The following is a 22,692-nucleotide window of genomic DNA, read 5'->3' as shown; positions in this document are numbered from 1 at the left end:
CCCGGGAGACCCCAGCCCAGCATGTCAGCCTTTGGGAAAGCCAGTTCCCACGGCACTAGCCCAGCACTAGCTGGGCCTCACGGCCCAGAGAGGAGGCTACCAGGGGCCTGCTTCCTTGGAGCTTCCAGGGACTAAGAATTGATGAGCAAAGACACACACTCCAGACGTTCTCACACAGGAGTACTTGTGACCATGACATGTGCACGCATGCACACACACACGTAGAGGTGCATGCTCACAGGCGGGGACATACAGACATGCACACATCTGAACAGACACACACACCTGCATGCAGAAGCATGTGTATTCACCCAGAGGCACACCCACACCCACTTCCATGCCCGAGTTGTGGGTCTCAGAGATGCCAGCCCCAGACAGATAGCAGAGCCTCCCTCCCACCCCCCATGCCTCCTGCTGACCCTGAGTCTGAACTGGTCTCCTTTATCCTAGACCATCTTCCTCTGAGCATGAGCCCCTGTGGAGGGGACCTCCCTCTGAGAACCCTTCCCTAGGCCTGGCGTGAACATACCAATGGCAGCTGGCTGGCCTCTACTCTCCCACAGGAGCCCAGGCAGCCTGGCCGCCGTGGTGCCCTGCCCAGGGATGGACAGAGGTACAGGTGGCTTGGGAGCTCACACCTCCAAAGGCTCTGGCAGGGACAGTGCTCCTTCGTGTGGGCAGGTCCTGTGACCGTGGGCTCCAGGTTCCCCACAGGGCCCGGCAGATCAGGGCGCCTCCTCCCCACGCCCCCTGCTCCAGTCCATCTTCGCCACCCCCAGGAAGGACAAGGTGCCAGCCTGCTCCCTGACTTTTCCTTCCTTAAGACTTGTTCCCGGCTGGCCCTGCCCTTCCTGCCAGGAGGGCTCCAAACTGGTAAAGTCTTTTGGGGGTTGAAGCAGGGTAGAGAGGAGGCTTCACCCCGGGAAATGGAGTCTCTCCCTCCACCACTGAGGGCCCCAGTCTCCCCATGCAGTGGGGAAAAAGGGAATAGCTTGGGGCTACTGCTCCCCACTGCTGAAGACTCTGGAGGGTGATGGAGAAAGGCTGCATCAGATCAGACACCTGCAGCCTGCAGACCTGGTGCTGGGAGAGACCCCTGGGATGCTGTGCTGTCGGGGGGGGGGGTGGCCACAGCAAGGATTAGAGAGGGGGAGGGTGGTGGGCCAGAGAGCAGGGGGTGCGCCAGCACGTGTGTGCAAGCTACAGTACATGTAAGCACGTAGATGGACATGTGCAGCCATATGCATAGGTGTTGACTCCGTGAGTGTGCTGGGGCGTGCGTGCACATGTTGTTTACATGGGTGTGGGCTTCTGCATGCTTGGGCATGTACGCACATGTCTACACATGGACATGTGTCTGTGTATTTACACTCCTGGGCATGGGTATCCACACATGCATTTTATGTGCTTGTGTGTGTGCATCTGTCATCACATGCACCTACACCTGTGCGTGATAGCGTCCAGGTACATTCGTGTGCCTGTGGGGCTGTGCACACGTGTCTGTGTGCGCCCCACATGTGCACGTGTGTACTGAACACATCAGTGCGCGTGCGTATCGGATGTGGGTGCAGTGTCTGTGTATAGTGCAGGTCCTGGGGTCACAAGCGGGCTTCTCCTGTAGGGGCAGCTCTCCCCACCACCTGCCCCAGCTCCAGGGGCAGCTCACCGGAGTCAGACTCGTCGGGGCTCACGGAGCTGAGCAGGTCCTTCTCCTTCTCGTAGTCACCCTTGCACAGTAGCTGGCCCTCCTTGAGCACAAACTCGTCGCCCTTCCGTAGCTGCCGCTCACACACGCAGCAGCAGAAGCAGCCCAGGTGGTACACGCACTCCAGCGCCCGCATCACAAACTCAGTGGGGGCGATCTTCTCCATGCAGCCGCTGCACTTGGCCGCGAAGAGCCTGCAGGTGCAGAGTGGGCACATTGGCTGGGCTCAGGGGTCCCTCCCAGAGGCACTGTCCACAGAGCACCTTTTCCTCCCTCCACGCTGACCCTCCAGCCCAAGTGGGAGAGGCCCTCCCTGGGCACAGAGCCAGACAGTGGGAGCCCTACCCCCTTGGCTCACAGGGCCCTGGCGGCCTCACGGTGGGCACTGGGCAACCTGCCCGAAGGTGCCTTCTCCTGGGAGCATCAGCTCAGGGTCGTTCCCGCTCAGAGACACAGTGGCCACTAGAGGGCAGAGTGCAGGTTCAGCCTCTGCCTTCCCTGGGAGCCAGGTGGGCCCCTGCCCTGAGGGGAAGGCCAGGCAGCCCACAGGTCCCATCTACCCTTACTCTAGCACCGGCTCTCCTCCTCTCTACCCCTGCCTCTCCCCGACATCCAAGCAATCCCCAGCCTTGCCCAACCCATCACCCAGCCTGGGTCCCTCCTCTCCTGCCTGAGGGCTGCCCCAGTGCCCTCCCTGGGTTCCTGGCCTCTCCAACCCTTCAACTTACCATCCAGGATGAGAGCCAGAGGGATCTGTCTAAAACACACATCTGATCATGCTGCTTCCCTGCTCTAGACTCTTCCATGGCTCCCTAGTGCCCTCCGGAGAACCTTCAAGTTCCTGAGTCTGGCACTCAGGCCCTTCACAGTCCTGCCTCTTCTCTTACCCCTCTGCTCCCCGAGGCTTCGGCCCCATGGGACAGCCTGCAGTCTCTCCAGAGCACCATCACCTTCGCTCTTCAACATGTTCTGGCCCTTGCCTTGGCTACCACCTGCTTATCCCTCATCTTAGCTTAGGAATCTACACCGTGAACAGATATTCACGGAGCACGTATGGTGTACCAGCCGCTCTCCTAAGCGCTCTGCATGCAGAAATGCATTTCATCCTTGCAACAACCCTATGAGGCAGGAAATACCAATCCCATTTTAGAGATAAGGAAACTGAGGTGCTGGGAGGCAGAGTCACGTGCTCAGGGTCACGTGGGTAGTAAATGATGGAGCTGGCTCTGTTCCCGGGCCTGATCCAGTCCCTCCGTGACAGGGAGGATCCATCTTCCATCTCCGGAGACAAAGCTGGGGGTGGGGGCGGGGGTCTTCGTGACTCCGGCGAGTGTGCAGAAAGAGTCTGAGCAGCAGGGCCCCGCCTCTGCCTGCACCTACTGACCGCTCCTCCCGGCCCCCGATCCCTGTCACGTGCCCCGCTCTGTGGGAACAACACTTTGATGGAAAAATTTATGAAGAATCAAATTATTGCTGCTGGGAGGGAATTAAAACCATTTTTCATTCCCCACGTCCCCGGGCCACGTCTGCGGGCGCCACCTGGGGAGCACTGTGCACATCCCATCCCTCTTTACGGCCCGCCATCACAGGCACAGATTACAGCTGCAATTCTCTACTAATCGGTTCTGGAACAGAAATGGCCATAAATGCAAGGCTCTCGGCCTGCCTCCCTTCCCGGGGCTGCCATCAGCACCACCCATGGCGAGCTGGTGGGATGCAGTGGGCAGGGCCATTCCGAGCTCTGCCTGCTGCCCTGGCACCGGCCAGGGCACTCAAATTGGGGACACCCCAGCAACCCCTGCCATCCACCTCTAGTCTACCCAGCAGGCTCCTACTCATCCTGCAATGCCCAACTCCAATGCCACCTCCTCTGGGAAGCCTTCTTTGATGCCCCAGTCTGGGGGAGGTGGCATCCTCTATGCTTATCTCAGGCCTCAGTTCCCTCTACTATAAAATGGGGATGTCAACAGGATCTCCCTCAAAGGGCTGTTGTCAGGATTCAATGATACTGAGCATTTAACTCAATGAATGAGTACCATATCAGAGTGACGGCACATGGCCCTGTCAGCTCCCAGTTCTACAGAGGTTCAACTGATCCTCAAGGAGGCCTCAGTGTTTGAAAAGGCCATGAGCGAAGGCTTGGGGGGGTGCAGAGGCTCAGGCAGACAGGACCCCACTGGCCCACACAGTGCATGCCTTCACAACGGGTACGAGATGGATGCAGCTCCAATTTGGCCCTTTGGCTGGAGACCTTTGTTCAGGGTGCAACCCACTCCACTGTCCATGTACCCTAAGCAGAGGCCCTTAGGAACCTGGCTGGCCCTCCAACTCTGCCAAGGGGCTAGGGAAGGAGCCAGGTTTGCAGAACCTGCTGCTCTGACATGGAGGACACTTCTGCCTTGCCCCTCTCACTGCCTCCTTGTCCCTCTCCCCACACTCTACCTCCTGACCTGGCGGCCCCACTAAGGGCTGCAGCCTGGCCTCTGTGGCCCACGGGTGGACAGGCAATGGCTGCATCTCTGTGTCACCATGTCAGGGCCAGGGCCCCAGGCTGGGTTGGCACACCTTGGGTGGTTCCCGGAAAGGAGGCCCTCTTAGTCTGTGGGAGGGGGCAGCAGGGGGGAGGGGGGTGTGACCCGCATTTGCAGGCGCTGCCACCATGCAGGCTTCGTTCAGAACAGCCGCGCTAATGCCTTGGCAGCAGGGGGTCGATTGCTACTTTCTCCAAACTCATCAACACAATCTATTATTAATACTTCTCCAAAGCCTCGGTGCCGCCATTACAGAGGCAGCGCCAGCCACTTGGGGCATCATCTGTTATCTAGATTGCAAAAACTCAGGAAATAAAACAAACCGCACACTTTATAAACAGAATGTGCCATCCGTTTGGTCTCCAAGCATCTCTCCACCCAATAAAACATCGGGGGGGGTGCATGAAATACTCACTCCCAATTATGGGGCTGCCTTTGTCTACCGTGCCAGGGTGAGAGCTACCAACTGCATGTGTGGGAGGGGCTGGGGTGCCAGCGGGGTGCCCTCCTCCCTGTGAGCCCCCCACTCCCTCCCTCGATCTTCCCACCACGAAGGATCGGTGGAACCAGCCATTGAGAAGCAGCCCCAGCTACAGGCGGGCGGCACTGGAATCAGATGGACTCGGGTTCAATGCCTGTTTCCACCACTTGCTGGCTTGTGACTGAGCAAGTCATTTCCTCTCTCTAAGCTCACTTATCTGTATAATGGGCTCAGCAACACTGCCTGTTTCTCAGTGTGAAAATGCAGTGAGTTGTCAGGATAAAGCTTTAAGCACAGAGGGAGTGATTGGGGACTGGGGCAGGCCTCTCTGTGAATACTGCCCAGAAGCTGCAAATACTGACCAGAGATGTAGATTTGCTCAGGCTGAAAAGCTCCGGGCCACCCAGCCTCCCTTCCCCTCCTGCCCCAGAGATGCTCCAGAGCCAGATGTGAAAGGCCTGGAAAGCATCAAGGGCACTGGATTTGGAGCCCTGGTCCTGTTCTCCATTCCTGACTGGCTCTGTGACCCTGGGCAAGTCTGAACCTCACTTTCCTCATCTGTGAGATAGGGACAACAGTCCCCACTCCCCAGCTGGGCTGGGGATTCCAGATGGGTGTGTTGCTGCTTCCCACACTTGGGCTGGGAGGCCAGGATGGGGCAGGCCCCGGGGTCAGGGGACGATGGGGTGCTGTGGGGCAGCTCCGAAGCTCTGGCCCGGGGTGGGGTGGGGGGGAGCTCCCTGTGGCTTTCCCTCTAGCTGCCCCGCCCTCTCAGTGCCAATCCCCCTGCCCTGGCTCCTCCCCCAATCCAGAAGCTCCAAATCTAGACAGCAGCTTCGCGTCGTGACCACAACACAGACACACAGGCTTGCTGGCAATCCACACATCCCCCCTCCCCATTTTTCATGTAAACCGCCGACCCTTTCCTCCTCACGCTGTGCCTACAACCTAGAACGCCATTCCCCCTCTCCCAGCCTCTGCCTGGCAAATATCTGCTTATGAAGGATTTAGCTTGGGCATCCCTTCCTCCAGGAAGCCCCCTTCTCCTCTCCAGTCTCAGACACTTCTCCTGAGGACTGCACTTTACGTATTTCCAGGTGCACCTTCCCCATGGTCACCTCTGTGTCTTCAGTGCTGAGCCTAAGTCCCTGCACACACTAAGGTGAGCAGTGAATGTTTGCTGAATGAATGCTGAACCATCCAATATAGCCCTGTTCAGCCCGTGAGGCAGGGCAAGTCAGTTCCCACCCCCAAGCCGGTCTGTGCGAGCCTCACCCACCTGCCCTGGGGAGACAGGACCACCTGGGAGGGGAGCTGGGTGTGGGGCAGGAGGCTAAAGCAGGCAGCCTGCGGTTCCCTCCTGGCTTCATAACTTTTCCCTGTGTGACTCTGTTCAAGACAGTGAGCCTCAATTTCTTCATCTGTAAAATGGGAATGATGGTACCTACCTATGGGGTTGTTGGGAGAGCTGAATGCATGTAAAGCCCTCGGCCCTGTGCTGGCATGAAGAAGGCATCCCACAAGAGCTGGCTTCTGCCTTTCTCTTGTTCCACGTGAGTCCAACATGCTTTCATTGATTATCCTCGCTGGGGTCTCCCAGGGGTCCCTGGGAGCAGCCTTCCTGACGCAGGTCCCAACCATTCCCCCTTCTCATGACCACCCTGGGTTCTGGATCCATCCTTCTAGCTTCTGTCTGGCCTGGGCTGGACAGAGCACTCCTGGCTCAATTCTCTGTCTCATTAATATCATTGAGCTCAGTTAACATCTAACTGCATCACCCCATTAAGTCCTCACAGAACCCTAAAAGAAAAACGTTTCCATCTCCGTTTCACAGATGAGCCCAGGAAGATGCAGAGGGCAGGTTCAAGGTCACACGGCAGCATCACCATATACTCTCTCCCTGCTCTGTGCATCCAAATGTTTCTTTGTTCATCAATTACCCTGGCCCTTTGCTCTGAGTACCATGCCCACGTCTGTCTGCCCTCAAGGCTCTGAACACCCCGAGTTCTTGTTACTTGGCATAAGCCCAGCACCCAGTTTCTTAAACCAAACTGAACATCTCCCCCTCCCCCAGGATCATCTGTGATTGCAGATTAAGAAATACCCTTTTTCGGGATGTCCTTCCCTTAAAGAGTCCCAGGCTACGACAACATGTCTCCATCTCCTTTGAGTTTTTATTGGCTTATTTATTTAATGCTCAATTTATTAAACTCATAAAGCTAATAAACGAAACTCAGAAAGCCAATTTTTTCGGGAGCATTTGAACATGGATTACAAAACTGATTAATTGATTTCTCTTAAACTATTGACACCTGCAGTGATGCATGCAGTACAGCTGATTCTTTTACCTCTGATAAAACTGCTTTCCTAACGTCCCGGGGCCCCCTCCAGCCTCTCCTCACGGGTTTTCATCCCCAGACCTTGGAGTCCACATAGCACTCATTAGGCTTGGAATCCTGGCTCTGTCACTTCCTTGCACTGGAACCTTACACAAGTCCCTTCTCCTCTCTGAGCCTCAGTGACCCCATCTGTCCAGTGGGGATGATGGCTGGGGGCATGAGACAGGCTCAACACGTGGGGATCATGATCACCGTCATCATCGCTCCAAGACTTTCCAGCACCAGTTCACTATCCTTGCGGAGTAGAAGCTCCTCGGCCTCCTCCTCACTGTACTGCCATTTCCAGACCCCCATTACTGTACTTTACAGTTTATGTAGCCCCTTGCTGGGTTCTCAGTCCAAGAGCTCCCAACAGTTTTAGGATAAGCCCAAAGATCTAATCATGGCATTCAAGGCCCCACTCTACCCCTGTCACACCTGGCCTCAGCTGCTCTGCTACAGCTGCCACGCTTCTCATTGTTCCCTGAACACAGCAAGTCCCTTCCTGCCTCCTTAGCACCTAAAATTCCATCTGACTCTATGACCTATCTTCTCAACCCCTTCCCTTTACTTCTCATTGAACTCCTCTTCATCCTTCAAGACCCAATTCAAGTGTCACCTCCTCTGTGAAGCCTTCCCTGATACCCACAGATCCAGATATTTGTGTGTCGGAAGCCCCCACTGACTTAGAAATAAGGAACTGGGTCTAATTCAATCCCCTACCCTTTGCTCTGGCATTGAGTTGGTGGTTAGTGACTATTTGTTGAGTGAATGAATAACCTTGGGAGAAATGAAATGGGCAGCCAGGTAGGACAATAGAATATTGGCTACTCTGCTTCTGGGGGGTCTGAGAACACTACCAGCTAACAAGATAAGTGAACTTGCCCTCCCGTGCCCCCTCCACAGCTAAACAACCTGGAGTCCAGTGTCCCAATTTTTTATCAACGAAGTTCTACACATCACTCCTGTTGGGCTGGGAGTCCTGCAGTAACACCCCCCACATCCGCACTGCACTGTCATCCATAGTTCACAGGGAAAGCCCTGGGAGTGCCAAGTTGGTATAAAATGACTTCCCTGACCTTTAAGTGATTGGGCCAGGCCTGGACACCTGACTCAAGGTGGGCCAACTGGACCCTCTGTCCTGTGTCTCTTCCTTCTCCTGCTCATTCAACGGCCCTTTTAACACCCCCCACCCCCATCCTCATCCTCAGAGGTATGGCTTTCCACATCTCCAACACCAGCTATGTGGCCTTGGGTCATTCACATCCCTTCTTTGAGCCTCAGTTTCCTCTTCTGTAAAATGGGGGTGTTAATCCTTCCCTCACCTGGTGATGTGAGAAGGCCTAGTCCAGAGGGCATCTCGGCAGGTGTGTGCTCCCTCTCCCTCCCCAGTCTAAGTCTCAGGTGGTGCCCAGTGCAGGCTCTGGAACCTTCTCTTCTGAACCTCCAATTTCAAGTCTGAAGCCCCCATCACATCATTGGGTCTGAGTTCTCCCTGAGGCATGAGCTTCTGTGAGACCCTCCCCCAGGGCCACACTGGGGACCAGGGAGATTCTGGACCTGGTCTCCCTTAGGGCCTCTCCAGGCCCAAGTCCCACAGTCCCTGGAAACACTCCCTCCATGGGGACCATGAGGCTTGGCACCTGGAACTGAAGCCCCTCTGTCCCCACTGTCCACACCTTCACGGATTCACCCAGCAAACACGCAAGGAGTCTGACTCTGTGCCAGGCTCATGCAAGATGTTTGGCGAACAGAGTCAGATCATATCTCGTCCCATGGGAGCTAGCATAACGTGACATGTGCTTTGATGGGGTACACTCAGCAGGCTGAGGTGGGCATAGAAAGGCAAGATAGTCAATCTGGAGGAGATCTGGGGACTTCCTGGAAAAGGTGACATGACACAGAGCTAAAAGAAATTGGTCCTGGAGGCAGAAAGAATGGTCTGAAGAGTCTCAATCCTAGCTCTGCCACTTACCAGCTGCCTGACCTTGGGGCCAGCCACCTCTACTCTCTGAACCTGTTTTCCAGTCTGAACACTGGGACCACGATCCCCACCTAACATGTGATCATGCTCCCATGTTTGCCCTCTCTGTGCCACACCTCCACAGGCTGGCGTGGGATCCCAGGATGGAAGGGCCGCAGAGCACCAGGACAGGCCCCCGTGTAGTAAGCGCTCAGGAGGTGGCTCCGATTAGTATGGCTCCTGGGACTGTGGCGTCTATGACGACGCTGGTTGCGAGATGAGCTGGAGTTCACAGGAGCCGAGGGGACAGGACTCTAGACACTCTTGGGGGTCCAGCTGCTGCTGCTGCTGCTGCTGGAGGCTGCCTGTCACTTGGAGGAGCTGATGCGGTGAGAGCAGGCAGAGGGAGCTGCCTGGCCGCCTCCCTCCCCGACTCGTTGACATCTCCCCCACGTGCCTGCCGCGTCCTTATCATTCCGCGCGTAGCTGGTTTTTATTTTGAGACAAAAAGGGGCCTGTTGATGGGGATCCAACTCAAACCAGCTGCAAACATCTGCTTTGATGCGGCGGCGGCGGCGGGCCAGGCGGGCGGCGGCGGGAGCCGCAGGCGGGGGCCCCGGTGCGCGCGCGTCAATCACGCGGCTGGAATGCTTGGCGTGGCCGGTCGCTGGGACCGGCGGCCGCCGGCGCGCGGGCCTCTCCGCAACCTAGCCGCGCCGGGGCCGGGCCTGCCGTGAGGGCTGCCCCGGCGCTTCCTGCGGGCGCACAGACCCAGCTGTGCGGGGCCGCTGGCTCCAAGGCCCTTTGATCCCGGCCCAGGGCGCTGTCGGGAGCCCGCAGCCGGGGCTCGAGGTCACGGGCCAGGGGCAGGGAGGGACAGGCCCAGCTGGGAGCCCGGGGTACCATCCAGGGGCCAGCCTGGCCAGGCAGGCACACATTCGGTGATTCCATACATATTTATTTGGCACCTACTACGTACCAGGCACTGTCTGGAGGCTGGGGATAGAGCAGTGAGTCAAATGGACAGTCTCTCCCAACCCCCCCCCCCCAGCTTCCAATCTAAAGGGTGAGGGGACAGGCAACAGATAGATCTCTAGCAGACAGAGTGTAACAAATGGTGACAATGATGAATAATAAAGAGGCAAAGAAGAGTGACGGGGCGGGGGCGGGGTGTGTGTGTGTGTGTGTGTGTGTGTGTGTGTGTGTGTGACCAGGAGATTTAGAAAGAACAGTCAGAGACCTTAGTGAGATATCTGGGGAAAAGGGGTTCCCAGCAGAGCGAATAGCAAGTGCAAAGGTCCTGAGGTCTGAGTGTATCTGGGGTGTTGGAGGAAAGACAAGGAGACCCATGTGGCTGGAGCAGGTGAGCAACAGGGGAAGGGGCTAGGAAGGGGCAGGTAGAAGGAGGGGCAGGTCACGTGGGGTTTTGGAGGGAGGGTTTGAGCAGAGGCGGGGTGTGATCTGATCTGCATTTTTACCAGGTTCCTCAGGTAGCTGCCTGGGGGCCCAGAGATGCTTTGGGAGTTTATCTCAATAATCCAGGCAAAAGATAATGTCGGCTTAGACCAGGGAAGGTGCTGAGAAGTCACCCTACCTGGGATGCATTCTGAAGGTAGACAGGGACACGAGAGGATGTGAGAGAAAGGACAGAGGCACAGGTGAGTCCAAGATTTGGGGGCCTGAACAACTGGAAGGATGGAGTCGCCACTAAATGAAATGGAGACCGAGGCGAGGTGGGGGAGGGGAGAGTCAGGAGTGCAGTTCAGGACATGTTACATCTGAGCTGAATTCTAACAGCCATGTGGATGTGTCCAGAGGGCAGTTGCATGTACGAGTCTGGTGTTCAGAGAGAGGCCCTGGGCTGGAGACACTGTGTGGGAGCTGCCAGGATGGAGACATACACGCTCATACACATACACACTCCTACAGAGTGAGTTATATGTGGCTTGGCACCTGATAACTAGTCTCTCACCTTTGGGGCTCTGACCCCTGGGGGTGTAGGGCAAGGCCCAGACTCTGCCCCAGGAGTTTCTTTTCCATTTGGGGATATTGGGGCTTCTCCGGGAAACAGACCTCTCTTGGTGACATCAGGGAGAGACAATCAATGGTGCAGGGCAGGTGGAAGGTGGGGCATCACGACCCTCTGATCATCCCCCACCTGCCTCTTCCTGCCCTCCAGCCAGGGCCTACGTGCAGCAGAGGTCTGTGTGCTCCAGGCCAGGCCCCAAGCTAAGGGCTTTACCTGTATTATTTCATTAACCCTTGGGTTGACACTTTTCCCTCTTTTTTCTGCCCTTCCCTGGTGAATTCCATTCATTTGATAATTAATTTATCCACTCATCCATCAACATTCACTGAGCACCTACTATGAGCCAGGCCCTATGCCTTCTCTTCCCACCTGCTCATCAAACCCCTCTGAGCTGATCCTAGGTTCCCTTCCCCCATTCTCACTGAGTCACCAGCTCCAGGTTGCCAAATCCAGCAGCTATTATTATTTTTTTTTAAAAAAATTTTCTATGTTTGATTTTATTTTATTATTTTTTAGAAACATCAATTTTTATTATTATTTTTTTCACATCTTTATTGGAGTATAATTGCTTTACAATGGTGTGTTAGTTTCTGCTGTATAACGAAGTGAATCAGCTATACATATACATATGTCCCCATATCCCCTCCCTCTTGCGTCTCCCTCCCACCCTCCCCATCCCACCCCTCTAGGTGGTCACAAAGCACTGAGCTGATCTCCCTGTGCTGTGCAGCTGCTTCCCACTAGCTATCTATTTTACATTTGGTAGTGTATATAAGTCCATGCCACTCTCTCACTTCGTCCCAGCTTACCCTTCCCCCTCCCTGTGTCCTCAAGTCCATTCTCTACGTCTGCGTTTTTATTCCTGTCCCAGCAGCCATTATTATTGTTATTATTACTTACTAAGATTTATTAAGTGTTTCCTACATACCAGGCCCTGTGCCTTATTTGCACACAGACTCCGCCCCCATAAGACCCCTTAGAGACAGGCTCTGGCGCTCTTTTCACAAGAGAGGAAAGTGGTGCTTGGAGAGGGTAACACAACGGCTCAGAACTGTCAGAACTGGGGCTCCAGAGCACACCCTCGCAGCCTCGCCTCCTGGCTTCCTGGACCTCCCTGTGCGTGAAGCCCTCTCTTGCCTCAACCTCACCCTCCCTGCCCGCCACCTGGAATGACTCTGCACTTGCTCCGTTAGCTTAGCGCTGTGGGCCCATGACCTGGGCTGGGCCTGGGGGTGCCAAAGGTACAGATATGAGGGGCTGAAAACACAGGTGCAAGATAAGAAACCCCACACACCACAAGATGTAGAGGCCTTTGGATTTCTCTCCAGGGTCCTGAGTGGCCAGAATAGGCCAGGCCCAAGGCTGCGGCCTAGGAAGGGCTGAGCGATCCAGGACAGGGCCTGAGGAAGTGTAAGGTCAGCGGGGTGGGGGAGAAGGACTGACTTCCTGGAGAAGGGGGCTATAAAGAGTGTAAATAATTGAAAGGGGCAAGTGCTGGCTGGGATGCAAACAGGAGTGTGTCCAGTCCCAGTGTCTGGGCTCTGGGTAAGCGGGGGCAGAGGAGCAGAGAGGCCGTTCTGGGAGGGAGGGGCTGGATAAAAGCAAAGCCATGAAGAAAATGGAGGCCATTTTCAGGGTTAGGGAGACAGTGGGTCAGAAAGGTTGGAGCTTAGGTGAGAAAGGAGAAGGGTCAAGCCAGAGGCCTTGAATGTTGGGCTAAAGAAGATAGACAGGTCAGGTTTCTTTTGTTTCCATCTACTCATCCATCCATCTCTCCATCCACACACACACCCATGCACCGATGCATGCATGTCTCCATCCATCCACCTGCTGGGCTATCCACCCATCTCCCACCCAGCCACCCTTCTCAGCCATCCATCCATCCAACGTATACTTAGGCACTCGCTCTGTGCCAAGTCCTGTGCCATGATTCCTCCTCTTGAAAGCAGAAACTGCCTTTTAAGACTTACTGTAAGGCTTGTTCATTCTGTAAGCATTTACCTAACACCCACCATGACCAAGTGCTGTGCTAGGTGACTAGGAATCAACGGGGAACAAGACACAGGGTCACTTCCTCTCAGTGAGCTCCTGGTGTAATGGGGAACAAGATATTCCAGGGGAAAGGGGTCTCAGAAGGAGATATCCAGGGCACCACAGAGCCTAACAGCTGACCTCACTGATGTTTTGGCCCCGTCATTCTGACCCCAAGGATTCTGGACTCCCTATACATAGACCACAGCATTTTAATTAGGGTTATAACAACATTGATAAACTCCCTTTGAGCAAGTGTTTTCTGGAACAAACTCCATTAAGGCAACTTAATTTTTTGATCAATTTTCTTTCTAGTGCAGTTAAATAATTTACAACTTTTTCCATTTCCATTTTTATTTTACTAAAATTATTTTCATTGAGATAAACTATTTCCCATGAAAAATTTTCGATAAAGGTTTGCTCCATTGTCAGGTTTGTGCCTGTATTGTATCTTACTGATTATCAGGATTTGACTCTGCGGTTAATTTGTAGCCAGTGACACATTTTACCATGAGCAGTTTCACTGCTGTCAGTTGCATTTTGTACTGCTTAATTTACCAAGTTAAATTTACCCCCAGGCTCAGGTGGTTTCTAATGTTAGCAACAAAATCACCAAAGCTGATGACCACAAATTTTACCAGGCAGCCAATGAAAACATGCTCAGGGTCAAAACCACCGGTCAAGACAGCCTTGTGATATCTTACGTTGGGTGCGAAATGTCCAGCTTCAGCTGGGACCCCATAGACTGAGTGTGCTCTTTCTTACTCAGTGATCCCTCCCCTGACACCTCCCTCTCCCGCTTGTAACGCCCAGGTTCTGGTGGCTGCTTCTCTACACTCTGGTCATGAGCCTGAGTTTGTCAAAACAGCCCTTAAAGCTGGCAGCCAGCAGCCCACTGCGCAGCACAGCCCTCTACGGGCAAGAAGAGCCGTCTCCTCCCTTATTCCCTACCGTATACTCCTCTTAAAGCGGCCAGAGATAACATTGTTAGCCCAGCCACTGAGGGCTTCACTGCCCAATCTCACGAGATCTGGACCACCCCACCCCCAGCCTCCCAGATGCGCTTGTGTGCGCGCGCGCGCGCGCGCGCACACACACACACACACACACACACACACACACACCTGTGCTCTTGCTGTCCAGTTTCTGAACCGCACCCTGGCATACATTCCCACTGTCACACTCACAGGAACCACACCAGCCCTGTGCTCATAGCTTCACAGGCAGGGGCTTCACCAGTGCCTCATGACCCCCCTCGGAGGCAGGAGTCCCTTCCTTACCAAGGTCACTCAGCTGGTTTCGTAGAGGGAGGGCCCCATCCCCGGTCAGCCGGGCTAGTAAAACCGCCTCTCTCCTGCCTTCCTGGAGATTAGGAAGCTGGCTGGGGACTGGGGAGCAAATGCCCCAGACCTGCTCTCGGCCAGTGGCCTGTCTGTGCCCGGCTGACACTGCAGGGACACAGCCATAGTGCATGGGCAGAACACGTCCCCCAGCTGAGGGGCCTGAGAGTCGATAACCCGAGAAGTGGGTGCAGGAGCAGAGTGGACTCCAGGCCCGGGGGAGGCCGGGGGGAAATGCTGGAGGAGGAGGCCCTCAGAGGTGTGGGTGGCATTTATTCCCTCCCCGCGGTCCGGGCCCTTGCCAGGCAGTAAAAAGAGGCTCTGGGAGACCGCCTCCCCGGGGCTCCGCGCTCGGGCGCTCCGGGAGGGTCCGGGCCTGGGCCCCGCCGCGCACCGCGCTCCGGCCCCGCCGCCCGGCCGCCCGTTTAGTGGGTAACTGATCGCCCCGCGCCCCGCCCCAGCAGCCCGAAGCCCGCCCGAGCCGCTTAATCACCGCCCGCCCGGCCGCATTAGCATAGTAATGGCCTTTAAATTGAGCCTCTTTGTTTTTTAATTAAGCTCCCAGCAGGTACAGAGAAGAGCGATTATTGAGGAAGCTGCCAGCGCTAATCGCCCGCAGTCATTTGACAATTAAAAAGCGCCCGGCTTTAACCCCTTCCCTGCGCCCACAGCAGTTCCCTCGGCATTTATCCAGCGCCGACTGTGTGCGCGCCTTACGCGTGGGACCCCCCGGCCCCGCCCCTAGAACTCGGAGGGACCCCTGCCACGCCTCGATTTTGCTAAGGAGCAAACTGAGGCACAGAGAGGGCGGGTAATTTCCCCAAGACACACAGCTAAGCTTGAGCGTGGAGAGCGGGGCTGGCAGACCGGGTGCGAGAGAGAGAAATCCAGCTGCCTGGGTTTTGCGCCTGGCACTGCCCTCTGCTTGGTGCCCGGGCGCCTTGTGAGTCAGGTGGGCAAAATCCTCCTGCTTTAAGGCCCAGGTGGGCACCTACCAACCTCCATGGCAACAGCCCTCTCCTTGGAATTCTCAGGACATCCTCTCCCCTTGCTAGTTCACCCATTCCCCAAATACCGATGTGGTGTTTACTGTATGCAAGGTGCAGTGCTGGGCACTGGGGACAGCTGTGGCCAAGGCAGAAGTGGGCTCTGCCCACATGGCCCTACAAGCCGAGAAGGGAGACAAGAGAATAGGAAGATATCGCAATGGTTCATTAGCCAGCCCAAGCTGGGGGCCGCATCAGAGAAGACCACTCTCCTGAAGACAGAGGTTTGAGACAGAGAGGAAGGAGAATCAGCCAGGTGAGGGTGGGAAGCGATGGACAGTCCAGGCAGCAGAGGAAACAGTGCGAGCAAAGACCCAGAGATGGGACCAGCATTAACCAGAAGTAAAAGCTGCGGAGATGTGTGTGTGGCAGGGGACGAGGGAGGCTGCAGAGTAGCAGGAGCCAGCTGGAGTGCGCAGGGTCTTGCAGACCATCTACTTTTTAAACTGGGGGTGTTTTTAAAATAATTGGACATATTTTTGAATAGGTAGTGCACTGCATGGTCTAATATTCAAATGTAAAGAAGGCTGTTCACTGCTCTCTCCTCTACCCCGTCCCTAGTCCCTAGCCATGCAGATCCCCTCCCCAGAGACCAGCCAGGTCTTCCATTCAAGCCGCCTTCCTGAGAGAGCCCGTACACAAGCCCCTGTAGGTCCATTATTCCCCTTCCACAACTTTTTTTTTTTTTTAATGAGGACTGGTTGGGGGGGTTGTCCAATTTTTTTTTTTTTTTTACACAAACACTACCTTACACACTGTTCTCCTTGTGTCCCGCCCACCCCTCCCCCGCCCTCCTGCATGACTGCTGGAGAGGACGCCACGTCTTGGCCTGGAGCACCTCCTTATACAGCTGCTTGATACTCTATTGTATGAGCAAACCCTAATTTATTTAACCCGTGCCCTGTTGATGGCCTTGCGGGCCATTTAAAGGATTTTTGTCTTAATCTCAAGAGCCATGGGAAGCCATTGAAACGTTTTAAGTGGGGAGTGGCTGGAGCGATTTACATTTTTAGAAGATCATTTTGGCTGCTGAGTAGGGACCCAGGGTAGGGGGGAGTGCAGAGTGGGAGCAGGGAGACCAGCTAAGAGGATCACTGTCGGTGCCCTGCCAGTGAGAGGGGCAGGGAGTCCCGGCCAGGGGGTGCAGGAGCGCGAGAAGGGGGCAGGTTATCCGAGAGCGATGTAGGGCGTGAGATGGGCTCTGGGCTGGGTGGGAGGAGCCCGGGGTGACTCCCTCGACCTGACCCTGTCCGATGCCTGGTGAATGGGAGAGCCAAGACCGGGATGCGGACGGGTAGTGGTGGACGGGGACGGCGTGGAGACTCCAGGTCCGAAGTTACCCTGGTTTCACTGCACCGACAGCCAACGCAGCACCTGATTCATCCCTGGGTCTGGGATCTCCGCACCACCCCCCACCCCCCGTCAGGCTCTCCGGATCTGAGCCCGGCTCCCTGACAACCAGCCTCAAGCCCCATCTCTGCCTGCTCTCCCTTTAGAGGGGCCTGCTGCTGGTGGCCCTGAACCCCCCTTTCATCCATGCCACGCTGAGGCTGTGTTTCTGGAGACAGGGCGGCCCCGAGAAAGCCTGGCAGCTGGCTTTTTAATAAAGGTAGAGGAGGCTTCTTAGAGCATGGATGTCGGGGTGAGAAGAAGGGCTCTGGACAGATTCTGCCCCTGGTCACCACTGGGGAGGGACACACCTTCTCCTCTGCCCTTCGCTCCCTGGTGGGAGTGGGGCGTAGACCCCCCACGCCCCGGAGCCCCCGGACCTTGCCCCTGACTCAGAGCAAGAGGCGTCCTCCCGGAGAGGAGCTGCGGTAGCGGCAGCCAGGACCACCCTCTGCCCCCGTGAACCCCACGGAAGGAGGCAGGGAGCACTGCAGGCAGCGAGGGGTTAACAGTAGGCCCACCCCCATCTATCAGCCAGCATCTCCCAAACAGACGGACAGACAAGGCAGCTGTCCAAACAGGCCTGTGTACCTGGCCACAGCCGCAGAGAGGACAGGGCAGTGGCTGTTTACTCTGCTTCCCTCCCCCATCACAGTCTCACACACACACACACACACACACACACACACACACACACACACACACGGCCTCGCAGGGCATCTGCAATCTCCCCTTGGGGATGTGCCCTCCACCCCCTGCTCCTCCTACCACCCCAGAGAAGATTCCTAAATGTTCAACTCTGAGAAAAGGATGTCCTTGCTCAGGGCTCTGGGGGGCGGGGTGTGTGGGGGAGCTCCAGGAGTTGGTGACTGAAATGGCTGATTGGCCCAGATGGGCCACAGTCACCCTAGGCCCATCAGAGCTCACTCCCAGGTGCCCACTCTCCGTCCAGGGGACTCCCGGCAGTGCTCCCCGATGCCCACTTTCTGCCAAGAGCAGAAGCTGAATGTCTCAGAATCTGGAGACCCGGTGAAGCTGGTGTGTCTGCGGAATCACCTTCTCAGACCACCTCCTGGGAATATGTCTGCCCAGGGCTCCCAAGGGGGACTCTCCAGGCTTCCTGGGCCCCATGCCTTCTGCCCTGTTCCTCACAGCTCCCAGGCAGCTCCAGCTCAGCGTCCCAACCATAACGCCTCAGATGCCTCAAGAGAAGCTGACCTCACTGACTGGCCTCCAGACTGGTGTCTCCATATCCCTGAGGCCACCAACAGCCACCCTGCACCTCTGCCTGAGCAACGCCTGGGTCCTCCCTCGCCCTCGCCACCTGTACCCACATTTGACTCACCATCAGGCTCCTATGTGGCTCTCGATCTGACCTTCCTGTCTGGTGGTGAGCTGTTTAGGGGACCTGGGTGTGTTAGGTGCCCACGGTGCCTGGCCACCAGCATGCCGCACCCTCCCCCTTCCTCTGCTGGTGGTCCCACTCACTCTCCCAGGTCCCCTCAAATGCCTTTTCCCTTGGGAAGTGCCCCCACAGGGTCAGGCTCTCCCCCCGCCCCAGCACCAAGAGCACTGTGTACTGAGCACCTGCTGCGTGCTTGGCCCTGGGATGAGCTCATGCATTATCTCTCATTTCCTCCCAACCCTGTAAGGCAGGGAAAACGACCACCCATTTCACAGATGAGTAAACTGAGGCTCAGAGAGGCAATGTGCCTTGTGCCAAGCCTCGCAGCTACAAAGTGTCAAAGCCCCAAATAAGAGAGAAGGTCGGTGTATGATTTGGCAAAGGACAAAAAGAGCTGCTTGCTTGGTATGTGAGCAGAGTTCCTGGCACTGTGCCTGGCACAGGCTGGCAGTGGGAAGTGCACAACTCTGACCAAGTCCCTGTTGCAAGGCGCCCCATGGGTCTGTGGACCTCATCACATCAGGCCATCTCTGGACTCACAGCTGGCATTGCTGGGGTGGAGGGGTGCGTGATAAAAACAAACGCTCCCGCTTACCCAGCGCTCTCTGTGTCCTGCTTTATGGAGGCCACCGAGGCTCGGAGAGGGAAGCTCTTGTCTGGGCTCATCGTGCCGAACACGGTGCAGCCAGGATTCTGTCTCAGGCTGTGTACACCCCTCCCCACCCCCGGGGGCCAGGCCCTGGATCCCTCCTCGGCACCCCACCCAGTGTGACATCTTTACGGCACATGCTGGGCCTGCGAAGGCCTGGATGGGGTGAGGGGGAGGCAGGACACCTCTCAAGTAACGGATTGTAAATTCCTAGGCCCCGGCTTTCCATCCCTAACAACCTCCTCCCGGGGCTCACAGCGCCTGTCCCTTCGCAGCCAATTTAAATGAGGGGTCCCAGACCCTGGGCGTAAAGCATTCCAGACTCGGGAGAGGGGGCAACTATTGTTTCTCTAAGAAAAAATAAAATAAAATAAAATCAACTGGGTCTCTGCAGCTTCTAATCACTCTCACATGTGCTGCATGGCTCCTGCCGAGGACAGCCCTCTACAGTGTGTGAGTCCCCCGGGGGCACAAACCCTGCTTCTCCCCAGAGCATGTGAGGAAGGCTCCAGATCCCCATTATACAGTGGAAGAAACTGAGGCTGGGGGAGGGAACAGAGAGCAACCGTGCCCTGATCACCCACTCACAGAGTGGACAAGGGGACACCTTGCTTGAGGTCACCAGCCAGCACATAGACGAGCCGGGACTTCCTCAGGCCGACAGGCCCCATGGGATTTGAATCCCCACCCTTCAGACTCCAGAGCTAGAGGCCTTTGTCCTGCTCAACGTGGTCTCCCCACACGAGGAGCGGCGTTGCCCCCTTGGAAGGGGCCTGGTCCCTGCAGCCCTACCCTGGGCAGGTCCCCGCACAGCCTGCAGCTGGGGCCTGAGAGCATCAAGGCTGGTTTTTAATAAGGAAGATGAATTTTCTTGGATGCCCAGGCTCTGGAGGAGGGGGCAGCAGAGGCTGCGACCGAGGCTCTCTCTGCCCTTCTGGTGGGAGAGCAGCGGCGGCCTGGCTGCTGGGGGCTTGGGCTGTGGGGGACCGCCGCCCCGGGCCCGGAGGGAGCTGGCTCTGCGCGGCCTGAGCTCTCTCCCCGCGTAAGCCCACAGGATATTACACTGCCTTTGTGTGCCTGGTGACCCAGCTGCTGGTTATTGAAAAATTCCACCGCTCGGCACAGGGCAGGCCCGCTGACCCCTCATCCCGGGACTCGCCTATCTTTCAAAAGATACGGGATTAGAGCACCAGACCCGACCTGGAGCAAAGCCCCGTCTGGGGTGTCTGTGTTTTCGTGGCCTCTCGGGATACTGGCTGGAGTGGGCTCTTGGCGCAGGATTTAATTAGTTGGAATCAGCCTGTGATTACTGCGGCGACTATTTACCCAGCCACTCTGCAGTCTGAGCCCCGCTCGGAACAAAGATGGGCCCCTCGGCCCCACTGGCCAGGCCAGGGGCCCCAGCTGAGCCCAGGCCCAGCTGCTGGGAGGGGAGGGCCGTGGGCCTGGCCACCAGGCCTTCCACTGGCACACCTCATTTAGCTGATATTTGTGGGTTTTCTCAATGCAAAACATCTAAGTGAAGCTTTTAAAAAATTAAAGCATCTCAAGAAATTTATGGTCGATTTCCGAGCCTGGTCCCCCTACCCCCGCCCCGCTCACAGCTCGGCAGCAGTGGTGGAGCAGAGCCGGGTTTACTGGGATGGGATTGAATCCTGCCCATTCGCAGGTGAGCTGGGCCTGGACGTGTGCCCAGGATGTCCAGCTCTGCGAGTGTTGGGGAGGTGCCCTCGCCCTGAGCTTCCGCTGCCCCCAACTCTGCCACCTGGACACTCCCTGGCTGTGTGTCTGTCTGTCCTGCACTCCCCACCAGGCAACCACTGTGCTCACAGCGAGCTTGGTCAGGGAGAAGAGGTCTACGCATACACAAGTCTCATGTGAGCCCGCCTTCCACCACGGAACACAGGACTCCACACATACCCACTCCTGCCTGTACGCACTCATGCGTGCATGCCTGGGTTGCATGCACCAATAGTCTACCGCCCCCCAAATCCACCTACCCAAGCCTGCCAATATGGATGTGTATGTTGGCGCTACATAGGCACACATCCATACACACGCACGTACGGCCACTCACACCCGCCTGAACATCTGTATTTGCCCCACCCTGCTGTTCATGCCTGCATATACACACGCGTGCCTGCGCCACCGTGCACACACATACTGTCCGCACATATTCACATACACACTAAGACGTGCCTCCTTTTAGGACTGCACATGTGCACAACTACATCTACAGGCTGATCTCTGAGCATGTTCACACGTCCTACCGCTGTGCATAACCATGGATGCACACACATTCCTACTGGCGGAGACACTGTGTAGGCGTGTCTAGCCATGGGAGGCCGTCGGGGCTGTTTCAGGGGTCTGCCCTTAGAGGGGTGTCACCCACATCTGCTCCAGTGACTGCTCTGGGGGACACAGTTCTGCTGGCCTCCGTTCTGGGAGGCTGAGGCACAGGCCAGAGGTACTCTTGGGAATTCAGATTTGGGAGACCTCCCAGTGCCAGGTTTCTGGAGAAGCTGCCATGTTGGGGTCCCTGTCAGTCAGGCAGCTCCTGCCTGCAGCTGCCATCAATCTCGGGCCCGGGAGCCCTGCCCTCAGCCTCCTCGGCAGGCATCCTCCCTCTCACCTGCCTCCCTCACCTCTACCAGGGTCACTGTGGCTCCTGTCCTGCCTCGTGGCCCTGGGGGTTTTCGCGGGGGGGGCATCCTGGGGGCAGGGAAGTGGGCTATCCAGTTTCCAAGGGACTTTGGGCTCCCTTTCTGCCCTGCCCTAGGTACAACTGACCCCCTAGCCCCAGCGCCACATGGCCTCATAAGTACACACACACAGGGACACTCATAACACATATGTATACCTATGGACACACATGTGGACACACAGTCACACACACCTAAGGTGACTAGAATGCCATCTACTTACACAGGGAAACCTGCGGGCACATACAAAGGTATACACAGGCACCTGCAGATACACAGTGTGCACAAACACACACAGAGTACACAAAAACCCAAGCATACACTAACACACAAGAACTTAAGAGATGCTGGACAAACAAGGACACAAACTGACACATGAAAACAAAGACACATAGGCCCACACAGGTGGCAAGGGACACACCTAGACATACAGTTATACAAGCACACACGTGCACGCACACACATACACACACACACACAAACTATAGGCCCAAGTGAAGCTCTTTTTCAGAAGAAAACGTCTAGGAAGGTTTGGCTCTCCTAAAAGTAGCCGCAGGGTTAATGCTGGGTGGGGCAGGAGGCCCAGGCTGAGAGGGAAGAGGCCAGCCCGCAGCCGAGGCTGGTTGGTGGCTAGTTGAGGGCCCCCAGCTCGCTGACTGCTTCTCCTCCCGAACTGCGGTCTTCCCCGGGGCCTCACACCCTTGCTAGCCGTCCATCCCGGTTTCTGCCCTCTTGGCCCAGCCTTGCTCAGGCCTCCCTGCCCTCCATCCAGCTCCCCTTGGCCTCACCCCATGTCCGACACATGAGCTCCCAGCCCTCAGCTGGACCCTGCTCTGCTTCCCTGCTGCTCCTTGCACAAACTGTCACCTCTCCACCTTCACTCCTGCCTGCTGGCTCCCTGGAATGCCCGCCCATCTTCTCTGCTGTGCCAGCCTCACTTCCTCCCCAGCCCTCCCCTCAGGCTGCAGGGCCAGGGCAAGCCCACTGCCCCAGCTGTCCAGAGAGCCCCTTGGCTGGACTGGACCCCAGGCCTGTCACCGTCT

The 22,692-nt window shown here is 56.4% G+C and overlaps 1 protein-coding gene across 2 annotated transcripts in view; it reads right to left on the bottom strand.

Moving 5' to 3' along the window:
- The window catches only part of LMX1B (LIM homeobox transcription factor 1 beta), an 80,184-nt gene that overhangs the window by 4,612 nt on the left and 52,880 nt on the right, over positions 1 to 22,692 (bottom strand). For both annotated transcript variants that reach the window (XM_007194668.3, XM_007194669.3), the window contains exon 3: positions 1,667 to 1,899. In XM_007194668.3, the coding sequence (XP_007194730.1) occupies positions 1,667 to 1,899 (233 nt within the window). The remainder of the gene's footprint in view (positions 1 to 1,666; positions 1,900 to 22,692) is intronic.

This window comes from Balaenoptera acutorostrata, chromosome 6, assembly GCF_949987535.1.
Source record: "Balaenoptera acutorostrata chromosome 6, mBalAcu1.1, whole genome shotgun sequence".
NCBI classification, from domain to species: domain Eukaryota; kingdom Metazoa; phylum Chordata; class Mammalia; order Artiodactyla; family Balaenopteridae; genus Balaenoptera; species Balaenoptera acutorostrata.
The sequence above is the reverse complement of the archived record's forward strand: the minus strand, read 5'-3'. Positions and strand labels throughout refer to the sequence as shown.